This window comes from Lepidochelys olivacea (assembly GCF_965140295.1).
Source record: "Lepidochelys olivacea isolate rLepOli2 genome assembly, chromosome: 4".
Lineage (NCBI taxonomy): Eukaryota > Metazoa > Chordata > Testudines > Cheloniidae > Lepidochelys > Lepidochelys olivacea.
The window spans coordinates 148,446,551-148,465,855 of record NC_140414.1 but is presented as its reverse complement, the minus strand read 5'-3'; the positions used below and the strand labels follow the sequence as shown (position 1 = coordinate 148,465,855).

General features: G+C 59.8%; 1 protein-coding gene across 8 annotated transcripts; it reads left to right on the top strand.

Moving 5' to 3' along the window:
- The first annotated feature begins 15 nt into the window (after nt 1-15).
- PCED1A (PC-esterase domain containing 1A) lies at nt 16-19,103 on the top strand. Of its 8 annotated transcripts, none has more exons than XM_084626572.1 (11): nt 82-244; nt 1,165-1,293; nt 3,419-3,539; nt 6,421-6,571; nt 7,271-7,350; nt 9,175-9,407; nt 10,287-10,437; nt 13,035-13,281; nt 13,691-13,774; nt 14,493-14,798; nt 17,622-19,103. In XM_084626572.1, the coding sequence occupies exons 3-11, from the start codon at nt 3,528-3,530 to the stop codon at nt 17,846-17,848; spliced, it is 1,491 nt and encodes a 496-aa protein (XP_084482698.1). In that variant the 5' UTR covers nt 82-244; nt 1,165-1,293; nt 3,419-3,527; the 3' UTR covers nt 17,849-19,103. The 8 variants fall into 8 exon arrangements, with proteins under 8 accessions (XP_084482704.1, XP_084482698.1, XP_084482701.1 ...); XM_084626574.1 differs by having other exon boundaries at nt 88-244; nt 6,421-6,529; XM_084626577.1 differs by having other exon boundaries at nt 88-244; nt 14,583-14,798.
- Nucleotides 19,104-19,305: the final 202 nt, after the last annotated feature.

Here is a 19,305-nt window from a genome sequence, read left to right as displayed (position 1 = left end):
CAGGCTCCGCACTGCTGCTGTCCCCAGAGCCTTCTCCTCTGCAGCGGCAGCCTCTGCCCCCCCGGCCCCCCAGCGCCCAGCTGCGCGGCCGGCCCCGCACCCCCGGGGCGGGGCGCTGGCAGGAAAGCGGAGTGCGAAGGGGGCGAGTCGGGCCAGGCGCAGGCAGCCGAGCGGGACGCGGGACAGCCGGGCTGGCTGCCCGGCCGTGCGCCCCGCGGGCAGGCGGGCTCGGCGCCAGGGGCAGGTACGGGGACAAGCGCGCGGGCTCCGGGCGGCAGCGCCCCCGGTCACCCTTGTGCAATGGGGGGTGAACACGGGCATGACCCCCCCCGGGCTGGTGTGGATCCGGGGTAACGCGGCTCGAACCCGTGGGGCTGCGGCGGGCTGCCGGCCCCGGGCGGCTGGAACTCGCAGCCTGCGCGTCCCTCGGCTCGGGCGGGGGGAGTCGCCGGGTCCGCTCAGCCTCTTCCCGGCCCCCCGGCTTTGCTGGCTGCGGGGCCTGCAGGGGGTGGTTCGGGTCTGGGGCTGAACGGTCCGGCTGCGGCAGGGGCCCGGGTGGCCGCAGGCGCGGAGGGGAGGCTCCCGGCGCGGCGCGGCGCAGGGCGGCTGCCTCCCCGCGCTGGGGGATCGCCCCGCGGGCCCCTGCCAGCGCCCGGCCGGCGGCGTTGCCGGCGCCGGTTGCCGAAGGGCTCGGTCTTGTTCGACGCCCAGCTCCCAGGGGGTGTTTCCCAGGCGCTGCCCCTCCGCTCACAGCAGGCGGCCGCCACAGGTGGGGTTAAAGGGACCCCGCTGGAGGGAGTCAGCCCCCCAACCCCGAGAGATTCGCTCCCCCTCCTCGCCCCCCCGCAGCTGCCGGTTTTGGACACGGACAACGCTTCACCCTCCCTCTGCTGCTGCGTGTGAGGGACCCGCACAGACCGCACGCAGCAAAGGACAGAGCTCCGGCGGGGCGGGGATGCGCGTGTTTGCCTCTCACCTCTTCCAGCCCTGGCCATGGTAGGGCTCCCACGGGCCTGAATCCTCCTTCAGCAGGGCCAGGGCGAGCGCGGGGGGAGTTAGTCTGTTCCCTCTGAGCCCAGGCCTCCTGCCTGGGGACCTTGGCAGCAGCGGCAGGTAGAGATGGGATTTGTTTTTCTGACTGATGCCCCTTTAATCCCTGAATAGCCCCATGTGATTGGCCACCTGCTGGAGACCGACACTGCTTGCTTGTGGCTGCTCTGTAACTACTAGCAAAAGGCCAGAGCCCTGTCCCGGCACCCAGGCCGCTTGCTTGGGAACGTGGGCGCACTGGAGGTAATTGCTTCACTTCCAGATATTTTCACAGCTGGTCACAGGAGTGACTCTTGGGTGGGCACTTCCTGGCAGTGAGTGACTGGCTGGGTGAAGGGTCTGAAGGAAAGCGAGAGAGCCAAGTGCAGGCCTGGGGGGGCTCCTCCCTGCTTTGGTGCCAGTTCAGAGAAGGGCTTAAAAAACTAAGGCACCAAACCCTCTTCCTGCTGGGATGAGCCCCCATGCCCCTTGCCAGGAGGCAGGGAGACCTAAAGGTATAGCCGTTGTGTCACAATTGTGGCTTTTAAGCTAATGGAAACACTTGCCCTTGGTTTAGCCCTGTCTACACTAGGAGTACGGTCTCCGAAAGCTCTGGCCGAGCCAGCGAGAGCCATGGTGGTGGAGAGTAGGAGAGGGCTTCTGTCTCATTTAACGCAACCCCGGGCAAAGCTCTTAGTATTGCAATTCAAAGCTCAGTCCTGCAATGGACAAGTTCATGGGCATGTCTTTGAATATACTCGGGCATTTCACAGTAAGCTGGAGCTATGCAGCCAAATAAAGAGGAATAGAAGATGCTGTCTGTATATGATGGTGTAGTCTTCCTTATAAGGTCGGTTCATGCTGTAATGCAAGGACAGATCCCAAGACACATAGATGACAGGGGATGGATCACGAGATGATTCCCTGTTCTGTTCATTCCCTCTGAAGCACCTGGCATTGGCCACAATCAGAAGACAGGACACTGGGCTAGATGGACCTTTGGTCTGGCCCTGTATGGCCGTTCTTATGTTCTACAAGGTAGTTTGCTGAGCATAACTAATTAGGATTTAGGATTAGTTTGGCATGAGGAACTGATGGGCGGGTGACAGGAAGCCACAAATTAAGCAAAGAAAAAAGAGAGGAGTACTTGTGGCACCTTGGAGACTAGTCATAAGAGAGTTGACTGATAGGAAGTTTGAAACCACAAGTAAAGGGTTCAGAGTAGCAGCTGTGTTAGTTTGTATCCGCAAAAAGAACAGGAGAGCTGGAGCCCACGAAAGCTCGTGCTCAAATAAATGTGTTAGTCTCTAAGGTGCCACGAGTCCTCCTGTTATTTTTGTGGCACCTTAGAGACTAACACATTTCTTTGAGCAGGAGCTTTCGTGGACTAGAGCCCACTTCATCGGACGCATAGAGTGGAACATGCAGTAAGAAGATTATACACATACAGAGAACAGGAAAAGGTGGAGTAAGAGGCTAATTAGTTAAGATGAGCTATTATCAGCAGGAGAAAAAAAACCCTTTTGTCGTGATCATCAAGATGGCCCATTCAGACAGTTGACCAGAAGGTGGGAGGATACTTAACATGGGGAAATAGATTCAATATGTGGAATGACCCAGTCACTCCCAGTCTCTCTTCAAACCCAAGTTAATGGGATCTCATTTGCAGATTAATTCAAGCTCAGCAGTTTCTCCTTGAGAGTCTGTTTTTGAAGCTTTTCTGTTGCAAAATTGCCACCTTTAAATCTGTTACTGAGTGGCCAGAGAGGCTGAAGTGTTCTCCTACTGGTTTTCAAATGTTACGGTTCCTGATGACAGATTTGTGTCCATTGATTCTTTTGCATAGAGACTGTCCAGTTTGGCCAATGTACATGGCAGAGGGGCATTGCTGGCACATGATGGCATAGGTCACATTGGTGGATGTGCAGGTGAACGAGCCTCTGATCATGTGGCTGATGTGATTAGGCCTTATGATGGTGTCCCCTGAATAGATATGTGGGCACAGTTGGCAACGGGCTTTGTGGCAAGGATAGGTTCCTGGGTTGGTGTTTCTGTGGTGTGGTGTGTGGTTGCTGGAGAATATTTGCTTCAGGTTGGGGGGCTGTCTGTAGGTGAGGACTGGCCTGTCTCCCAAGATCTGTGAGTGGGAGGGATCATTTTTCAGGATAGGTTGTGATCCTTGATGATGTGCTGGAGAGGGTTTTCAGTTGGGGGCTGAATGTGACGGCTAGCCACTATTAGCAGTTGAGGATGAGTGTAAGGAATACGTATAACCAAAATGTACAGGTGTCAACAGCAGGGATACTATAGAAATATCATGGCAACTAATTGACAAAAGCTAATGAGGTAAATAGGTAACCAATTAACAATGTGGTGACCTCCCCCCCAGAGATATGAGTGTGGAAGCTTAGAAAAGGAAAAGGGGCCAAGACACATGAATATGCCTAGCCAAGAAAAGTGTGATCAACCTACTGACAACCACCTAGGAACTGTCTGGGATGGGGAATGCTGTAAGTAACGCAAGTGCTGGTCATGTGTCATTATTTCTCTGTGCCCTGCTGGGAGGGGGGTGGGCGTTTGCCTGGTTAGCTAATAAAAATAATGGTTAAAGAAAGGGCAGGGTGGTGTCCTGCTAGCCTCTCTCCTGTAGCTGATCTGGCGGCTGACCCTACCCAGACCACTGCAGTGTAGACCCCCGCCCTGGGGTGGGCCAAGAGTAACTTAAACCCACACATAGGGCTACAATGCAGTCTAGTTAGTATTACTGTAGGAACCCGAACGCTTGTGTTTCCTCACTCAGATTTAATGTTGCAATAACATAGTTCTTAGCTTTTCTCTCCCAGAAATTGAAATCAGTCTCTCAGAAGTGCCCAGTTAGGGCCCTGTCTAACCCGAGGGGGAAAGGCGGTGGTGGTGGGGAAGGCAGGTACAAGTGCAGCATCCCAAACTTTTGCTAAATTAAACCTACAAAGGAAAAATACTGTGGGAGAAAGCTGGGCCCCAGTGAGTTTTGCCCTGGGACTGTTGTAGGCCAGTATTTCACCCTGGGCCGTGTGCTTTGTGTCTTGGTGATGGAGAGAAGCTGGAAAGGTGTGAACATGTTTTTTGCCCCTGTTCTGTTTTTCGTACCTTGGCGCTTGTCTGCGGAAGTGACTCCACCTCTCCCAGCCCAGTTCAAGCGGCCCAGCCCCCGAGCTCTGAGGCAGTCCTGCCAGTATAAAAGGGCTTTTACCCGTGTACTTATTCCCAGATGGGAAAGGGAACAAGCCACACTAGTGTAAGGACCTTTCAGCAGTGCAAGGCACTGGTGTAACGATACCCACAGGTGAGCGCGTCCCTAACCGACGTAGCACAAACGGAGTGGAAGGAGTGGGAGTCGAGTCTGCAGAGAGGAACTCGGGGGGCGGCGGGGGCGGTGAACCCTTCCCAAGGGCTCTCTTCCTCTGCAGCATGTGAGCCACATGGGTGTTAACAGCCTGAATCCCACCCCCCCTTCCCCTACTTGATTGGGATTCACAGGTGGGTCGGTGTCCTGTAACCTCGCCCGTAAAAGCGGGGCAAGCTGGTCTAATGTTAAAATCCCGCCCAGGAACAAAACAAGTCCTGCCGAGGGGGAGGATGGCCTTGGCGGGTGGGCCTGGGCTGCAGGGCAGTGGTTTCGCTGACCCAGCGATGTCTGCTAGGAACGTGGGGGGAGGTGGGAGAGAGAAACGCTGGAGCTGTGCTGGCAAAGCTCAGGCTCGACGCAGTTATGGGCCTGTTGGCAGCATAGCCCGTTCCAGTCAGGGAGTTCCCAGCGTGTCCACAGACTCCCCTGGGACCTTGGCCCTCCCTCAGCTCTCATCCGCAGAGCAGTCCCTCACGCTCTCCCTTTGCTCAGACCGGGAGTTCTTGGGGGCCAGGCCTGCCTCTTTGTACAGCACCTGGTACGCTGGAGCCTGGATTTCTCTCTGGCATTGCCGTATAAACCAGAGACTCCAGCTGGGCCTTCGCTCCAGGCTAAAGGAGCCAGAAGGGGCGCAGCCCCGCTCCTCTGCCCCCTGCCTGCTTCACGGCTCTCCCTGGAACAGCCGCAAGGCCGAAGCGGAGCTGAAAAGCTCCTTCTTTCCCATCAGCCTTCCAGGGGCAGGGCCAGGTCGGCGCCGGGCAGGGTCTGCGTGGTTCAATATCTGGACGTCCGGCCCAGTGCTCCATGGTGCAGAGGTGGGAACGCTGGGCCATGGCAAGCTTTGAGGTGGCTGCTGCCAACACCCGACCCCGGGCCAGAGGGTGTCTAAGGGGCTGGGCTTTAATGGGCCGTCCCGGAATGGGTGGAGGAGCCAGTGGAAAACAAGCAGGGCAGCTGGGTAATTAAAGGCCCCATTCACCCTGGCTCTGCGCCTTGTTCATCCTTTGCCCCAGTGCCAGGGGGTGTGCCACGCTACGCAGCGTGTCTCAGTGCGGGGCACAAAGCAGAGTCTGACTCCGAATCCACTGCCTGGGTTCCCCTGGTCTCCGCCCTGCCTCCCACCCGGCAAGAAGCCCCCGGGATGCAGGAGCAGCAGCCTCAGCACTCCAGGCAGAGAGGGTCTGCCCGTCCTCGCTGGGTCAGTGCCCAGGGCCTGAGAGTCCCTCGAGAACTTGCTTTGTGTGGCTCTGTTAGTGTTCAGTTTGGATTAACGAACTGGCGACAAAGCTAGACCAGCACAGAGCAGCTCGAAGCCGCTCTGAACCGATGGGCTGACTTCTTTCCTCATGCCCCAGTTTTTACAACGTTCACGAGGGAACCTACGATTTCTGTACCTGTTCTTGACAGTTTCTTCTCTTGTTTTGAATGACGTTTTCCACGAGTCTGCCAAACGTAGAGGCGTCGTGTGCTCGCTCTCCCTTGGTACCGGGTGTATGGGGGCCAGGCTTCGACAGGACCAAATATTTTACCCTGTCGCTCTGCCATTGTGTCCTATCCAGCCGTGGCATGCTGCACCGTGGCCCAGCATGCAGTTTGCGAAGCCTTCACGTGACACTGACCTTGTCCCTGACCGGGTACCGGGAAGAGGGGTCCCCGCAGCTTACCGGCTTGCTGGGCCCAAGTGCAAAGCATGCTGGGAGGATGGTCCAGACATTTTTCTCTTAGCAGAAGTACAAAGGGTTTGGGGGAAACGTGACCTGAAAACACGTCATAGTCACACAAACCACGAGCCCAACAGCTGCTGTTGACACTGCACCCGATCCGGGCTGACAGCTCTGTGTCTGGCCTCCCTGTGCTGCCCTCCTGGCGGCGCGGGCGGCCTGTGCGCGGGCGGCCTGTGCGCGGGCGGCCTGTGGGAGTTTTCCAGGGGGTGCGGAGGCCGCTCCCAGCGTGGGTGGAGGAGGATGCAGGCCTCAGTCTCGTCTCTCTCCTTCGCTGAGCAGGGCTCTGCTTGCTGGGGAGCGGCCGCCTGCCGAGCCATGGTCACTTTCGTCACGCACCAAGTCCGGCAGCTCCTGCACAACAAGTTCGTGGTGGTCGTGGGGGATTCCAGTGAGTCAGCCGAAGGGACGCCGGAGCCCCCCAGCACGGGGGGTGGGTTCCCTCCACCCCTCTCGGCCACGGTAGAGCCGAGTTGTCTTTGGCTCCACGTCCAAAGTGGGTTTTCCTGCGTGCCGGGCTGCAAGCTCCCTGCAGCCCCAGCGGGGCTCTCTGCCTCGCCAGCAACCGTGGGTTTGCCCTGGCTTGCGCAGACCGAGCGGCTGCGTGGGGTAACCCCCTTCCGCGGCAGGACTGGCTGGGGAAAGGCGAAGGGCAGCCAGGCCTCTGAACTCGCCCCCTGGGGCGGGGGGCAGGGACTTTGAGCCCTGCAGTGAGCAGAGTGGATTTCTCTGACTTCCCTCTGGGTGCCCTGTCGTTCTGGCCCCACTCCGTAACTGAAGCTGGCCTGGGGAGGGAGGGTGTTCCCTACGCTGGGTGAGCTGGACCCGTGTCTCCGCTACGCAGCGCTGCCCTTGCACCCCCCCCCCGGAGTCCGTGCAGCACGACCGCCCTGCCCACCCCCAGCACGGCAGCTGGCATGTCGTCTCGTTCCTGACATCTGCCCCCCTAGCCGCAGCCCACCAAGCGCGCCTGGCCGGCACAGACACGTCCCATTCTGAGCAAGGGCCTCTTCCACCCCGCCCCGAACGAGACCCGGGGCTGGTCCTTGCGTTAGCGCCCAAGAGGCGAAGATGTTGCTCCCCCAAAGACGGGCTACCCCGGGCTACCTCTGTCTCCATTTTCCCTTTGCAGTCCAGCGATCGGTTTACAAGGACCTGGTGTTGCTTTTGCAGAAGGATGCTCTCCTCAGCCAGTCCCAGCTGAAAGCCAAGGTACTGAGTCTGCGGAGCCGGAGCAGCCAGCCTCTGTCCCACAGGGCTGGGGAACTAAACCACACGCAGCCGCCATGTCGCTGGGGCACTTCTCCAATCCGGGGTCCGTGCCCTTGGGTGCCCCCTGCTGGGCCTTGCGCCCCCGACAGCCGTCGCTTCTGGTGCAGTCAGCTCTGGTGTGTGCTCCCCCTCTGTGGGCACAGCTGAGACAACCAGTTTGGGTGGCTGCTGCTGCATAAAGAGAAGTGGAGAAAACTAATCTGGTTGCCTGGTGGCCAGTAGCCAGACAAGCCTCCTTCCTTAGAGGTTTTTAAGGTCCGGCTTGACAAAGCCCTGGCTGGGATGATTTATCTGGGATTGGTCCTGCTTTGAGCAGGGGTTGGACTAGAACCTCCTGAGGTCCCTGCCGACCCTGATGTTCTCTGGCTCTAAGCCGGTGCCCTCCCAAAGGCCTGCAGACTGCGCGGTCCTGGCTCCGGGTCCGGCTCAGCGAAGGAGGAAGCAGCTAGAGCTTGTTGGGTCTGAGCCAGCTGTGTCGTCTAGCAATAGTGTTGCTTGACGGGGGAGGAGGGTTTCTTGTTTCCGGTGGGAGGCTTTGAAACCCAGATGTAACCGAAGAAGCAGAACAGTCCTGGGCCTGGCGCACCCCCCTCCATGCCTCCCATCAGTGGTTCACGTGTAGAATTGCAAAAAGAAAAGGAGGACTTGTGGCACCTTAGAGACTAACCAATTTATTAGAGCATGAGCTTTCGTGAGCTACAGCTCACTTCATCAGCTCACGAAAGCTCATGCTCTAATAAATTGGTTAGTCTCTAAGGTGCCACAAGTCCTCCTGTTCTTTTTGCGAATACAGACTAACACGGCTGTTACTCTGAAACGTGTAGAATTGGGGGATGTCTTGCCACGTGAGTGCCCCCTGCTGGCTGGTGTTGGGAATAGCATCGTCCCACTGCGCTCCCCCGGCTGGTGCTCAGCCCATGCAGCCGTCCAGAGGGAGGGTAAAAGTGGTGATGTCCCGCGGTGCTGGGGTGGGGCCTTGAGAAGGGGCCGGGAGCTACCTAGCCTGGGGTGGGGCTCGGCTATTGGGAGGGGCCGGAAGGGGACGCACCTACAGGCCCTAGTGTTGTCATTTGGGTCCAGGGGGAGGCAAGGCCTTGTGGTAGACCAGCACTGGCCTGGAGCTGGGGCTCTGGGATCCAACCCCAGCCCTTGCCCTGGCTTGCTGTGTGCCCTGGGCCAGCTCCGCTCCTCTGTGCCCAGAAGAGGCCTCGGGTCACTCCCCAGCTCATGGGAAGGCTGCAGGCCGTGGCTGGGCGCAGTTCTCGGGGATGGGAGGGCAGAGGACGACCCGGCAGTGGGCACGAGAGGGCATCGCTCCCCTGGGGGTAGAGCCCTGCGCACACACAGGATTTGTATCCGCAGATGTGGGTGTCCGTGGAGCTGCAGGGCTGTACCGGGAACTGGAGCAGCACGTCGGGCAGCCGCTCGCAGGAGCCAGCGCCCTGAGCGGGCAGCTCCTCCTGCATGGCTGTACCGCCCCCAGCCCCGTCCCCTGGGGCCGGCCCCTGGCTCACCAGCTGCTGTCCCGGCTCGCACACCCCGACTTGCACACACTAGTGTGACCAGGGACAGCTGCTGGTGAGCCTAGTGCCCATCCCCGTGGGCAGGGCTGGGGGTGGCACGGCCATGCCGGAGAGCGCTGGCTCCCGCGAGCGGCGGCCCGACACGCGGCTGCTTCGCCGTGGCTGTCGATCTGGTATGGGCGCAGGGCTCTCGGTGCGGGCGACAGGCGGGCTGAGGGCCTCTGCGTCCCGTCTCCGCCAGGGGGAGCTGAGCTTTGAGAACGACTGCCTGGTGGAAGGCGGCATGTTGGGCGAGCTGACCAACGGCACCCACTACAAGGAGGTGCGGCAGTACCGCACGGACCATCACCTGGTGCGCTTCTACTTCGTCACCCGTGTCTACTCCGACTACATGGAGAGCATCCTGGCCGACTTCCAGGCTGGGCCGCAGCCCGACGTCGTCATCATCAACTCCTGCTTGTGGGACGTGAGCAGGTACCCGGTGCTACCCCAGCCCTGGCAGGAGAACTCGGGCCTCTGCGAGGTCACATGGGGCTGCACAGCACCCTCAGGGAGAGAACTGAGCCCCTCCGGCTGCCACAGCCCGGCCAGGGCAGCTAAAGGAGACTCTCTGCTGGCAGTACAGGGCCCGTGAGACACAAATCAGCGGTTCCGAGTCCGTCCAGCCGAGGGCAGTGCTGGGCATGTAGGCACACGGCAGCTGGTTCACTAAGACCCCCTGTGTTGTGGGAGCCTGCCCCACGGACACAGACGTTCCTGCTTTTCGCTCCGTGGGGCCAGCCGGGCTCTGTCCCTCTTGTGCATGTACAGCCAGCAGCATTACTTAGTCCAGTCCAGTCTGAGAGATCTGGGCAAGCCTGGTGAGCGAGCCAGGAGGGCGTTGGCTCGGCTAGTGACGGGGCTGCCGACCTGCCACCTGCCCAAGAGGAGGGAGCTCGGTCCTGCATATGCATTCTGCTCTGGCTGTTGGCCCGTGCCCATGGTATCTGAGCACCTCGTGGGTGCCACTCGCGGGGCTCTACTCGGGGGTGGTGAGGTGTCTCACAGCTGGGGGAGCGGGTCTCAGAGGGGCACAGACAGCGAGCAGGCCCCCAGCTTCCCTCTTGCCCCGCAAACTCCATGTCCCACGCTGGGGGATGGTGGGGTAACCTCCCCTCCCTGCCCCTGGCCGATGGTGGCATCTCGGTGCAGAAACGCCTGCCTGGCCAGCCTCGCCCATAGAGCCGTTTCTGCAGAGCGGCTGGCCGACAGGCTCCTGCCTTTGCCTAGTGCTGCTCCTTGTGGGGGCCAGATGGATCCGACCCCGTGTCAGTCCCGAGGGCCATGACTTCTGTCTGCTCTGCTGCCCTGCAGGTACGGCCCCAAGTCCATGAAGCAGTACCGGGTGAATCTGGAGAAGGCCTTTAACCGCCTGGACAAGGTGCTGCCCCATGCCTGCCTCCTGGTGTGGAACATGACAATGCCCGTGGGCCACAAAATCATCGGGGGCTTCCTCACCCCAGAGGTAACGCGAACTGCAGCTTCGCCCCGGACCCCGGTGCTGCTCGCTGAAGGTGCTCTGGGGGATGTGCGGCTGGGACTGGGATAAAGTGCTGAGCCCAGGGGCAGGGCCTGCTACCGGGGCTGGTACCCCGGCTGCACCGCTCTCCAGCCCACGCGGGCACACCCCGCAGGGCACCCTCCTGGGACAGGCCTTGTCTGAAACCCTAGTCACAGCTCCAAAGTTAACCCTCTGCCTCCTGCGGCCGAGAGCTGCAGGCTGCCTAGCTGCTGTGGGGGGTGAGGGGTTCCCGTCAGCCTGGCCTTGCCGTGCCTCGTACTGGCTGGGCCTCTGCTGACATGACGGGAGCGGATGGAAACAGGCCTCATCAGCTCTCACTGATTTCCTACTCTGAAATCTCCGAGCCAGAGGTTCATGGAGCTTAAGGGTAGAAGGGACGTTAGATCATCTAGTCTGCCTGTCTGGCACAGGCCAGAGAAATTCCCCCACTTCCCCCCACGTTGAGCCTAGGTTTTCTAACTTTTTAATCATTCTCCTGGCTCTTCTCTGACCAATTTATCAATATCTGTCCTGAATTGTGGGCACCAGAACTGGACACAGGGATCCCAGCAATGGTCGCCCCAGTGCCAAATACAGAGGGAAAATCACCTCTCGATTCCTACTTGAGATTCCTCTGTTCATGCATCCCACGATCACATTAGCTCTTTGGCCCCAGCGTCGCACGGGGAGCTCCTATTCCGCTGATTAGCCCCCAAGTGTTTTTCGGAGTCACTGGGTCGAATCCCCTGTCCTGTACGTACGGCGTGCGTTCTTTGCTCCTAGATGTACACGTTTACATTTAGCCATATTAAAACACACATTGTTTGCTTGTGCCCAGTTGACTGTGTGAAGCAGATTGCTCTGGATCAGTGACCTGTCCTCGGCATTATTCCCCAGTCGTTGTGCTAGCTGCAAACTTTCTCGATGAAGATTTTGTTTTCTTTCAGATCATTGATAAAAATGTTAATAGAGTAGGGCCAAGAACCGATCCCACAGGGATGAGGATTCCCTATTTACAATTACACTTTGAGACCTATCAGTTAGCCAGTTTTTAATCCATTTCATGTGTGCCATGTTCATTTTATATTATTCTAATTTTTTAATCACAATTTTGTGCAGTATGAAATCAAACATTCTGGAGAATTCTAAGTATATTATATCAACTCTATTACTGAAACTTGGTATCTCCTCAAAGAGATCAAGTTAGTCTGATAGGCTAAAGGAAAATAGATCCTCTGTTGAGTCGCATTAATTGCATTATCTTCTTTTAATTCTCTATTAATCAAGTCCCATGTCAGCTGCTCCCTTATCTTACCTGGGATCGATGTCAGACTGACAGGCCTATAGTTACTTGGGTCATCCTGGTCACCTTTTTACACACTGGCACAACATTAGCTTTCTTTCGGAACTTCCCCAGTATGCCAAGACTCACTAAAAATCAATATTAACGGATCAGCAAGTGCCTCAGTCAGCTCCTTTTAAAACTCTTGGATGCAAGTTATCTGTACCTGCTGATTTTAAAATGTCTAACTTTATATCGTCTGTTTCCCTGCCCCCCCATACAGAATAGAAATGTTTATTGAACATGTTTGCCTTTTCTGCATTATTTCTGCATAACACCATTTCCATCTAATAATGGACCAATACCATTGTTAAGATTCTTTTTGTTCTTAATATTTAAGAAACTCCTTTTTACTCTTCTTAACTCTGCTGGCCATAGAGTTCGCATTGTGTCCCTTGGCTTCCCTTATCAATTTTCTACAATTCCTATCTTTTGATTTATGTTCATTATTATCAATTTCCCTTTTCTTCCATTTGTACGTATTCTTTTTTAATTTTGTTTTCTAGCTGTCTTCACTTCTACTCTAAACCCAGGTCAGTTTTTTAACCAGCACATACTTCTTTCTTGATTGTGGCTTTTGGGACATCTAATTCTTAAACAATTCCCCCAGTGATCATTCACATTCTCCTGATTAAATTCTTCCTCTCAGCTGATATGCCTCATGTTTGTTTTCGCTGAAATTGGCCCTATTCAGCCACCAAAGATATGTTACTGGCCTGGACTTTATTCTGTTTGCACCTTATAAATGTGATCAAGTCATGATCACTTGTACCGAAGCTACCATTAACTTTTCCCATTCTCCTCGCCACTGGCTACCTGGCCCTGCTGCAGAAAACAGCCTGCTCTGATCAGCATTCTCTTCTTCCTGCATTCCCGAGCCTCAGCCTGCACGGACAGGCGAGTGCCGAGGACTCAAGGGGTTAAACCTAAACAGGCCCAGGCAGGAAAAGCCCCCAGCTGGGCTGCCCCCCTTGCTAGGCAGCAGGCTGGAAAGGGGTGGTAGCTCTGGGCTGGGCCCTAGCACTCCCTGCCCCTGCCTGCAGCTACTGGCAAAGAGGCCCTGCACCCCCAGGCACGGCTGTGTCTGCCAGGCTGTCCTGCTGTCTTGTACCATTCCCAGGAGCGAGGTGTTCTCGTGGGCCGGGTCCCTGGAGCGTGGCCCTCCCCGTCTGCGGGAGCCCCGCTGGCCTGGCCCAGTGGCTCCTTTCTCTGTCTCCAGCTGCAGCGCCGAGGCAGGAAGGTGCCCCACAATGTGATCGAGGGCAACTTCTATGGGGCCGTCCTGGCCAGCAGCCACCACTTCGACGTGCTGGACCTGCATTACTACTTCCGCTTCGAGGCGCACCACCGCCGGGGGGACGGCGTCCACTGGAGCCAGGCTGTCCACCGCAGGATCAGCCAGCTGCTGCTGGCCCACGTGGCCGACGCCTGGGGGGTCGAGATCCCGGAGAAGAGACCCCAGGACGGCGAGTGGGGGAGCGGGGGATGTCGCAAGAGGGGCTGGGAGATGGGGGGGGGTGCCCCTGCGGGGAGTGGGAGACGGGGGGGGAGGGGTGGACATGCTGGAGCAAGGGGGGAGAGATGTGGGGGGGAGACGGGGGGTGCCGCTGCGGGGGTGGGAGGGGCGGGGGTGGGAGCGCTGCAGCAAGAGGAGGTGGGAGATGCGGGGTGGGTGCCGCTGCGGGGGCTGGGAGTGTGAGGGGGGTGGACGTGCTGTGGCAGGGGGTGGGGGGGCGGATGTGCAGCGACGGGAGGGGGTGAGGGTGGGCGTGGGGAGGAGGGAGTGGGGGTGGGCATGCTGCAGCAAGAGGGGGTGGGAGACGGGGGGTGGGAGCTGGCCGCGCTGCTGATGGATCTGCTTTTCCCTTTCTTCAGGTTGCTTTCAGGCAAATGCTCTGGAGTGGGGCTCGCAGCCCACCTCCTGCCCGGTGCCCCACGCTGCTCCGCCCTGCCCCTGGGGTAAAGATCTTGGTGGTGGGCAGGGGCTGTGGGCACCTCCTTAGGTTGGGCAACCACGCGGGGGGCGTGGCTGGGGAAGGGACCCCCGTCCACTTAGGGGGTGGCCTGTTGCCGGCTCCCAGCCCCCTCCTCAGCCAGGCTTTGGCCGCCTCTCTCCTGTGGCCGACAGCCCTGTGGCCCCCCCAAGGGGAGCTGGCTGAGCGTAGTGCTGCCGAGGGGGGGTGGGCACCTTCCCCGCGCTCGTCAGTGTGTGCCCAGGGCTGTGCCCTGGGGCGCCAGCCAGCCAGCCGAGCCCGGCCAGGCCCCGGCGTGACTGACGCTGACGAGGCCCCTGCCGGGGAGGCGGGGGGGGGACGACATGGTGGTAGCCCCCAGCTCTTCTCCTCAGCCCCCCGCCCCCAGCTCCCTACTGCCACCCACAGCACCCAGGTCGTGCCAGGGGGGCTTTGGGAACAGTGCCCGTGTAGGTCGCTGCTGCCAAGAGCCAGCGGGGGGCGCATGCAGCCAACACATTGCACGGCCCCGGGGCGCAGTCTCCAGGGGCCGCTGCCCCCCGGGGGCTGTGGGGGGCCGAGGGGCTCGGAGCCCCGGGAGCGCCGTCGCGGGGCCCTGCTCTCGGAGCTGCCGGTGCTACCAGCCTGGGGGGAATGAGCCGACCCGAGCCTGGCCCTGGTCTCAAATGGCTCCTTCTGACCCTTCTCCCCCCGCGGCCCCCCAGACTGGAGCCCTCGTCCTCGTCAAAGGCTCTCAACCCTTTTGCCCGGGACCTCCCCAGGGTCTGCGCTCGGTCACGTCTCTGACTCTGCAGGGCCCGAGTGGGACAGCAGCTGCCTGTCCTGGATGCCCCCGCCCAGCGCCTGCCCGCTGCCCCCTCCGGCTCCTCGGACCCCCTTTGACTTCTGCTGCCCCTCCGAGGACCCCATTTTCCAGGAAGACTCCCCCTTCCTCCCCAGCGACGCGGGGCCTGGCGCGCCCCTCTCCGGATACATCAGCTTCGACAACTGCCCCGGATTCAGTGCGGAGGGTAGGTCCTCAGTCCCACGCTCTTGCCACACCCCCCTTGGTGCACCTGGCCCTGGGGGATTCTCACTTGCGGGGGCCCGTGGCACTCACGACTTCCTGCCTCAATCTCTCGCCCCACTCCTGTTCGGTCTGGCCTGGACACCTCTCTCTGCTGCTGCCTCTGGAGGTCGCTGCTCCCCTCCGCCTGTCTCCTCTGTGACTCTTCCCACTGCTCTTGCCTCTCCATGCCCTGCTCCTTCATCGCCCGTCCGGTGCAGCCTTCCTGGCTCTGGCGTGGCTTCCCTCCCACCCTGCGGCAGCCAAACCCTAGGACCAGGAGGACACTCAACAAAATAGACAGTGACTGATCTGTGGGACTCTCTGCCACGTGACGTGACTCAGGCCAAGAGCTTAGTAGCATTCCAGAGGTGACTGGACCTGGGACGTACAGAATCGCTGCAGTTACGCTCCAGAGGATTAGAGAGGGGGTCTAAATCCTCCTGCTTGGGGTCCAAGCCAGCCCTGACGCTCCCAGACCTGGGAGGAAATGCCCCCAGTTGGGCCTTCTGGGATTTCTTGTACCTTCCTGTGAAGCAGCTGGTCACTGGCTGCCTGGGCTGGGCCGTGAGTCTGATCCAATGGGGCCGTTCCCATGTTCTTTACGGCTGTGACCCTGTATCCCTGCCCTGGCCGCTCTCCTGCTCCTCGTCTTCGTGGGTCTGCCTCCGCCTTCCTGCCCTGTGCTGCTTCTCACGCTCACCTGTGAGCCTTCGGTCTTCTCCCTGCCTGCTCCGGACTGTGTCCTGGTCCCTGCCGGCCCCTTCCCCTCTCCCCGACTGCTCCCTCTGCTGAGTGGCTCGATGGAGGAGAGGAGTCTCTCTGCGGTCAGCGGCCCAGGGACCGGGCAGGTGGGCAGCATCTCCTGAGACCTCGGTGTCACGCTCGTTCCTCTCCTGCACGGGTCCCCGGGCTCCCTCAGAGTGGCTTCGACGGGGAGAGTGTTGGAGCCAGGCCCTGTGGCGCTGTCTGAATAACCCTGCGCCAGAGCGGCTGGCTCGGAGCCTGGCTGAGCCGGGCCGCTGACCCAGAGATCCTCCAGTCCTGCCTGGGGGACGGGTACCCCAGGGGATTCAGTAGGGGGGCGCTGTACCCAGTGCAGTGCAGGGGCTGCCGAGATGTGAAAGGGACACGTCGGCGTCTTACAGGAGTGGGAGCTGCAGGGTGGGAAGGAATGTCTGTCTTTGGACCAGCTTCTGGGGGGTAGAGACAAGCGTTCGACCTATGCAGAGCTGCTCCTCCGGTCTGGGCCGGGGGCTCAGAGGGCGTGTTTGCCGCCGGTCTGGGTCAGCTGACTGTGGCTTGCAGGGCTCAGGCTGCAGGGTGGTCAGGCTCAGGCTGGAGGCTGGGCTTGGGACCCTCCCCACTTGCAGGGTCGCAGAGATTGGCCCTGTTGTCTATACAGCCATTTTCCAGCCCCCAGCCTGAGCGGGTATAATCCCCTGTGTGGACGGACTCCGAGCCTCCATGGCTGTTTAGCAGAGCTAGTTAACAGCTTTCCAGGCACCACTGGAAGTGAAGTGTCCTGCTAAGACCCTGCCAGTCATGGGTGGGGGAGGGAGGGTTAATGCCCTAACCCCTCCCCCGGCTACTCCCTCCCCCACCTTTTTCATAGAATCACAGAATATCAGGGTTGGAAGGGACCTCAGGAGGTCACCTAGTCCCACCCCCTGCTCAAAGCAGGACCCATCCCCAATTTTTGCCCCAGATCCCTAAATGGCCCCCTCAAGGATTGAACTCACAATCCTGGGTTTAGCAGGCCAATGTGCAAACCCCTGAGCTATCCCTCCCCCCCCGAATCAAAATTAGCTCTGATATTCCACAGTGGAGAGAGGAGGAAGTGCAATTAGCATGTAAGGGGGGGCCCATGCCACCAGGTATTAATACCTGTCCCCAGCCTCTCTCCTCTCTCTCTTTTTGTTTTCTTCCCTCTCTTATTCCCCGCCCCCCCCACACCCCTTGCCCCCATGACTGGAGAGGTGTTAACAGGCCACTTCATCTTGAAACATGTTAACTACTGACCTTAACCAATCTGTCCCACCCTCTGTGCACCTGGCCCAGACCTGTCTGTGTAGGTCCAACGCTCCTCTCTCTCCCCACCAGAAGTTGGTCCAATTAAGGACATTACCTCCCATACCTGGTTTCAAGAATTGTCCTGGGCTCCTGGCCCAACTCCGAAAGAGTAACTACCTCTTCTGACCCCTGCCCCCTCGAGCCGTGTTTGTTCTGCAGCCTTTCTGGCCAGCCCGAGCCCTCGTTCCACGGCGTCAAACACCCGCCGTGCTGCACCCAGGAGCTGGCTGCATTTCAGCCCCAGCTTCAGCCGGTGAAGCCCTGGGAGACCTGCAGCCGAACCCTAAGTCTGGCGGCTTCTGGAGCATGGACGATCGTCCTGCGCGTGTGATCCCTGCTGCTGGGACGATTTGGTCAGGGTTTGCTGCAGCGGGGCGTTGCTCTGAGGGGCCCGGGCGCGGGGACAGGCTGAGCCCCATCACCGGACACTTGACTGCGGAATGGGGGTTAGATTTGTCAAAGGCACAGAGCTGGTGTCACTGTTCAAATAAGCTGCCGGTGCCCAGCTGTCCAGGCGGTGTGAGGGCCGGTGGCTGCTGGCAGTGTGTGGGTGGGTGGTGGGGGGGCACAGGAGGGCGGCTGTGTATCTGGGTGCCCATTGCTCTGGAGAATTGGCCTCATGCAGATCCCTGAGTCCTCCCCCACCCCCCTGGTTCCTGTCCAGCCCCTGCTGGATTGACTCGTCTCGCCCCCCACACCCTGCTTCTCGCCCTAGGTCCTGCCAGCCGCTTTCAAGCTTCCTGGGGCGCACCGCACGCTCTTCCGGGCCCGGGGCCCTTCCCTGGCTTCTCAGGAAACCCAGGACCCAGCTTCCCTCCGCACCCTCGGAGCCCGACCAGGAGAGGCCACGGTGGGCGCTCCCACGGCTTCATAATGAGGCGGCAGCCAGTGAGGTGGAGGTCTGGGCCCCCCTACAACAGGCCCCACTACAGTTGCTACTGAGGGGCCCTGGCAGAGCTGGGGCGTCTCCCTGCAGGCGGGGGGGCTCCCTGCCAAGCGCTCGGCTCCGGCTCTGAACAGACTCGGGTAGGGTTGGCTTGCCTGTCTGCAGGTGCGTGCCGCGATGATGCACCTGGCGTCAGAGGACGCCCTGGCCGGGAGGCGGCTACCACTCAGATGGCTGAGTTATTACATGCAGTATTTGGGGTGGGGGGCAGAGGGCTGCGGGGGCCTGGCGAGAAGGGGCTGTGAGCTGCCAGGTGCTCTGGCTCAGGACAAACGCCCTGCTCTTGGGCACAGCCGGGCTGGCTCCAGCTGGTGGATGCAGGCGGGGAGGGTGGGGGTTGTTTCCTTTCCCGAGAGCTGGCCGGGCTGGGTCCCTTCCTTGGAGGCTCCCTGTGGACCGGCAGCTCAGGGAGCATGGCACGCCGTGCCCAGTGACGGTGCTGGGAACAGGTCTAGACAGAGCGTCCCAGCCCCGTGCTGGGGCCGGGATACTGCAGCGGGAAGCGCTCTGTAGGCCAGGCCCATGAGGGGCGGAGGGCCCCATCCTGCCAGGTGCTGGAGCCGGTGAGGATTGGCAGCCACCTGGGGGAGGTGCTGAATGCCAACCATCTGCCAAGGGGCTGGGGCTGCTGGGGCCTCGCCCAGGCGGTCTGTCTGTCCGGCCTAAGTCTCTCCCCAGCACTGAGTCCAATTCCCCCATCCCCATCCGCTGCTGTTACAAACCTGCCCAGATGGGGCGGGCAGGGAGTGGTTTGCCCCTGCCAGGCTTCCTGCCCCGGACTGCCATGGCTGTGAGCCGGCCGGTGGCCTTGCCTGCTCTCCATGGGGTTCTCAGGGCTAGCTCATGTTCCTTAATCGTTGATCTGTTTTCAGCCCCCTCCGTGGGATGTTATTTCATGAGGTGGGTCTGCACTGTAACCCCCCGTGCCCCTTCCTGAGGGGTGGGCAGGTCATGCTGCTCTGAGGATGCTTTACGCTGGCAGGCTGCAGGGCAGAGCCCTTGGTGGCTCAGTGCACAAAAGCCTCTAGCCCCAGCCAGGCTCGCTAGCTAGCGGGCCCAGACCTGTGCTCAGCTCCACTGAGCCGATCAGGTTGCACCAGCATAACTGTGAGTTGAGTCCCTTCCTGGCCATCTGCCCACAGACCCGGGGGGGGCCCTGCTGCTGGCACAGTGGTTATTGAACAGGAAATGCTGTTCTAGGCAAGTGTTCTTGTGTGTTTTGTTGACTTGTTAATAAAGCTTTGACTAGTGGAGGCTGTCCTTCTGTCCTTCCACCAGTGGCTGGCCTATTAGATAACAACCTGGCCTCGGTCCAGCTCCTAACAGGGCCGCTGGCCCCCCTCCGCCAGCAGAGCTGCTGCAAAGCTCACGACGGAACGGGCCGTGGTATCCCGCTCCCCTTCCATGCCCCACAATGGCCCTTCCACCTCTGGGCTGAGCCAGGGTGAGGTGC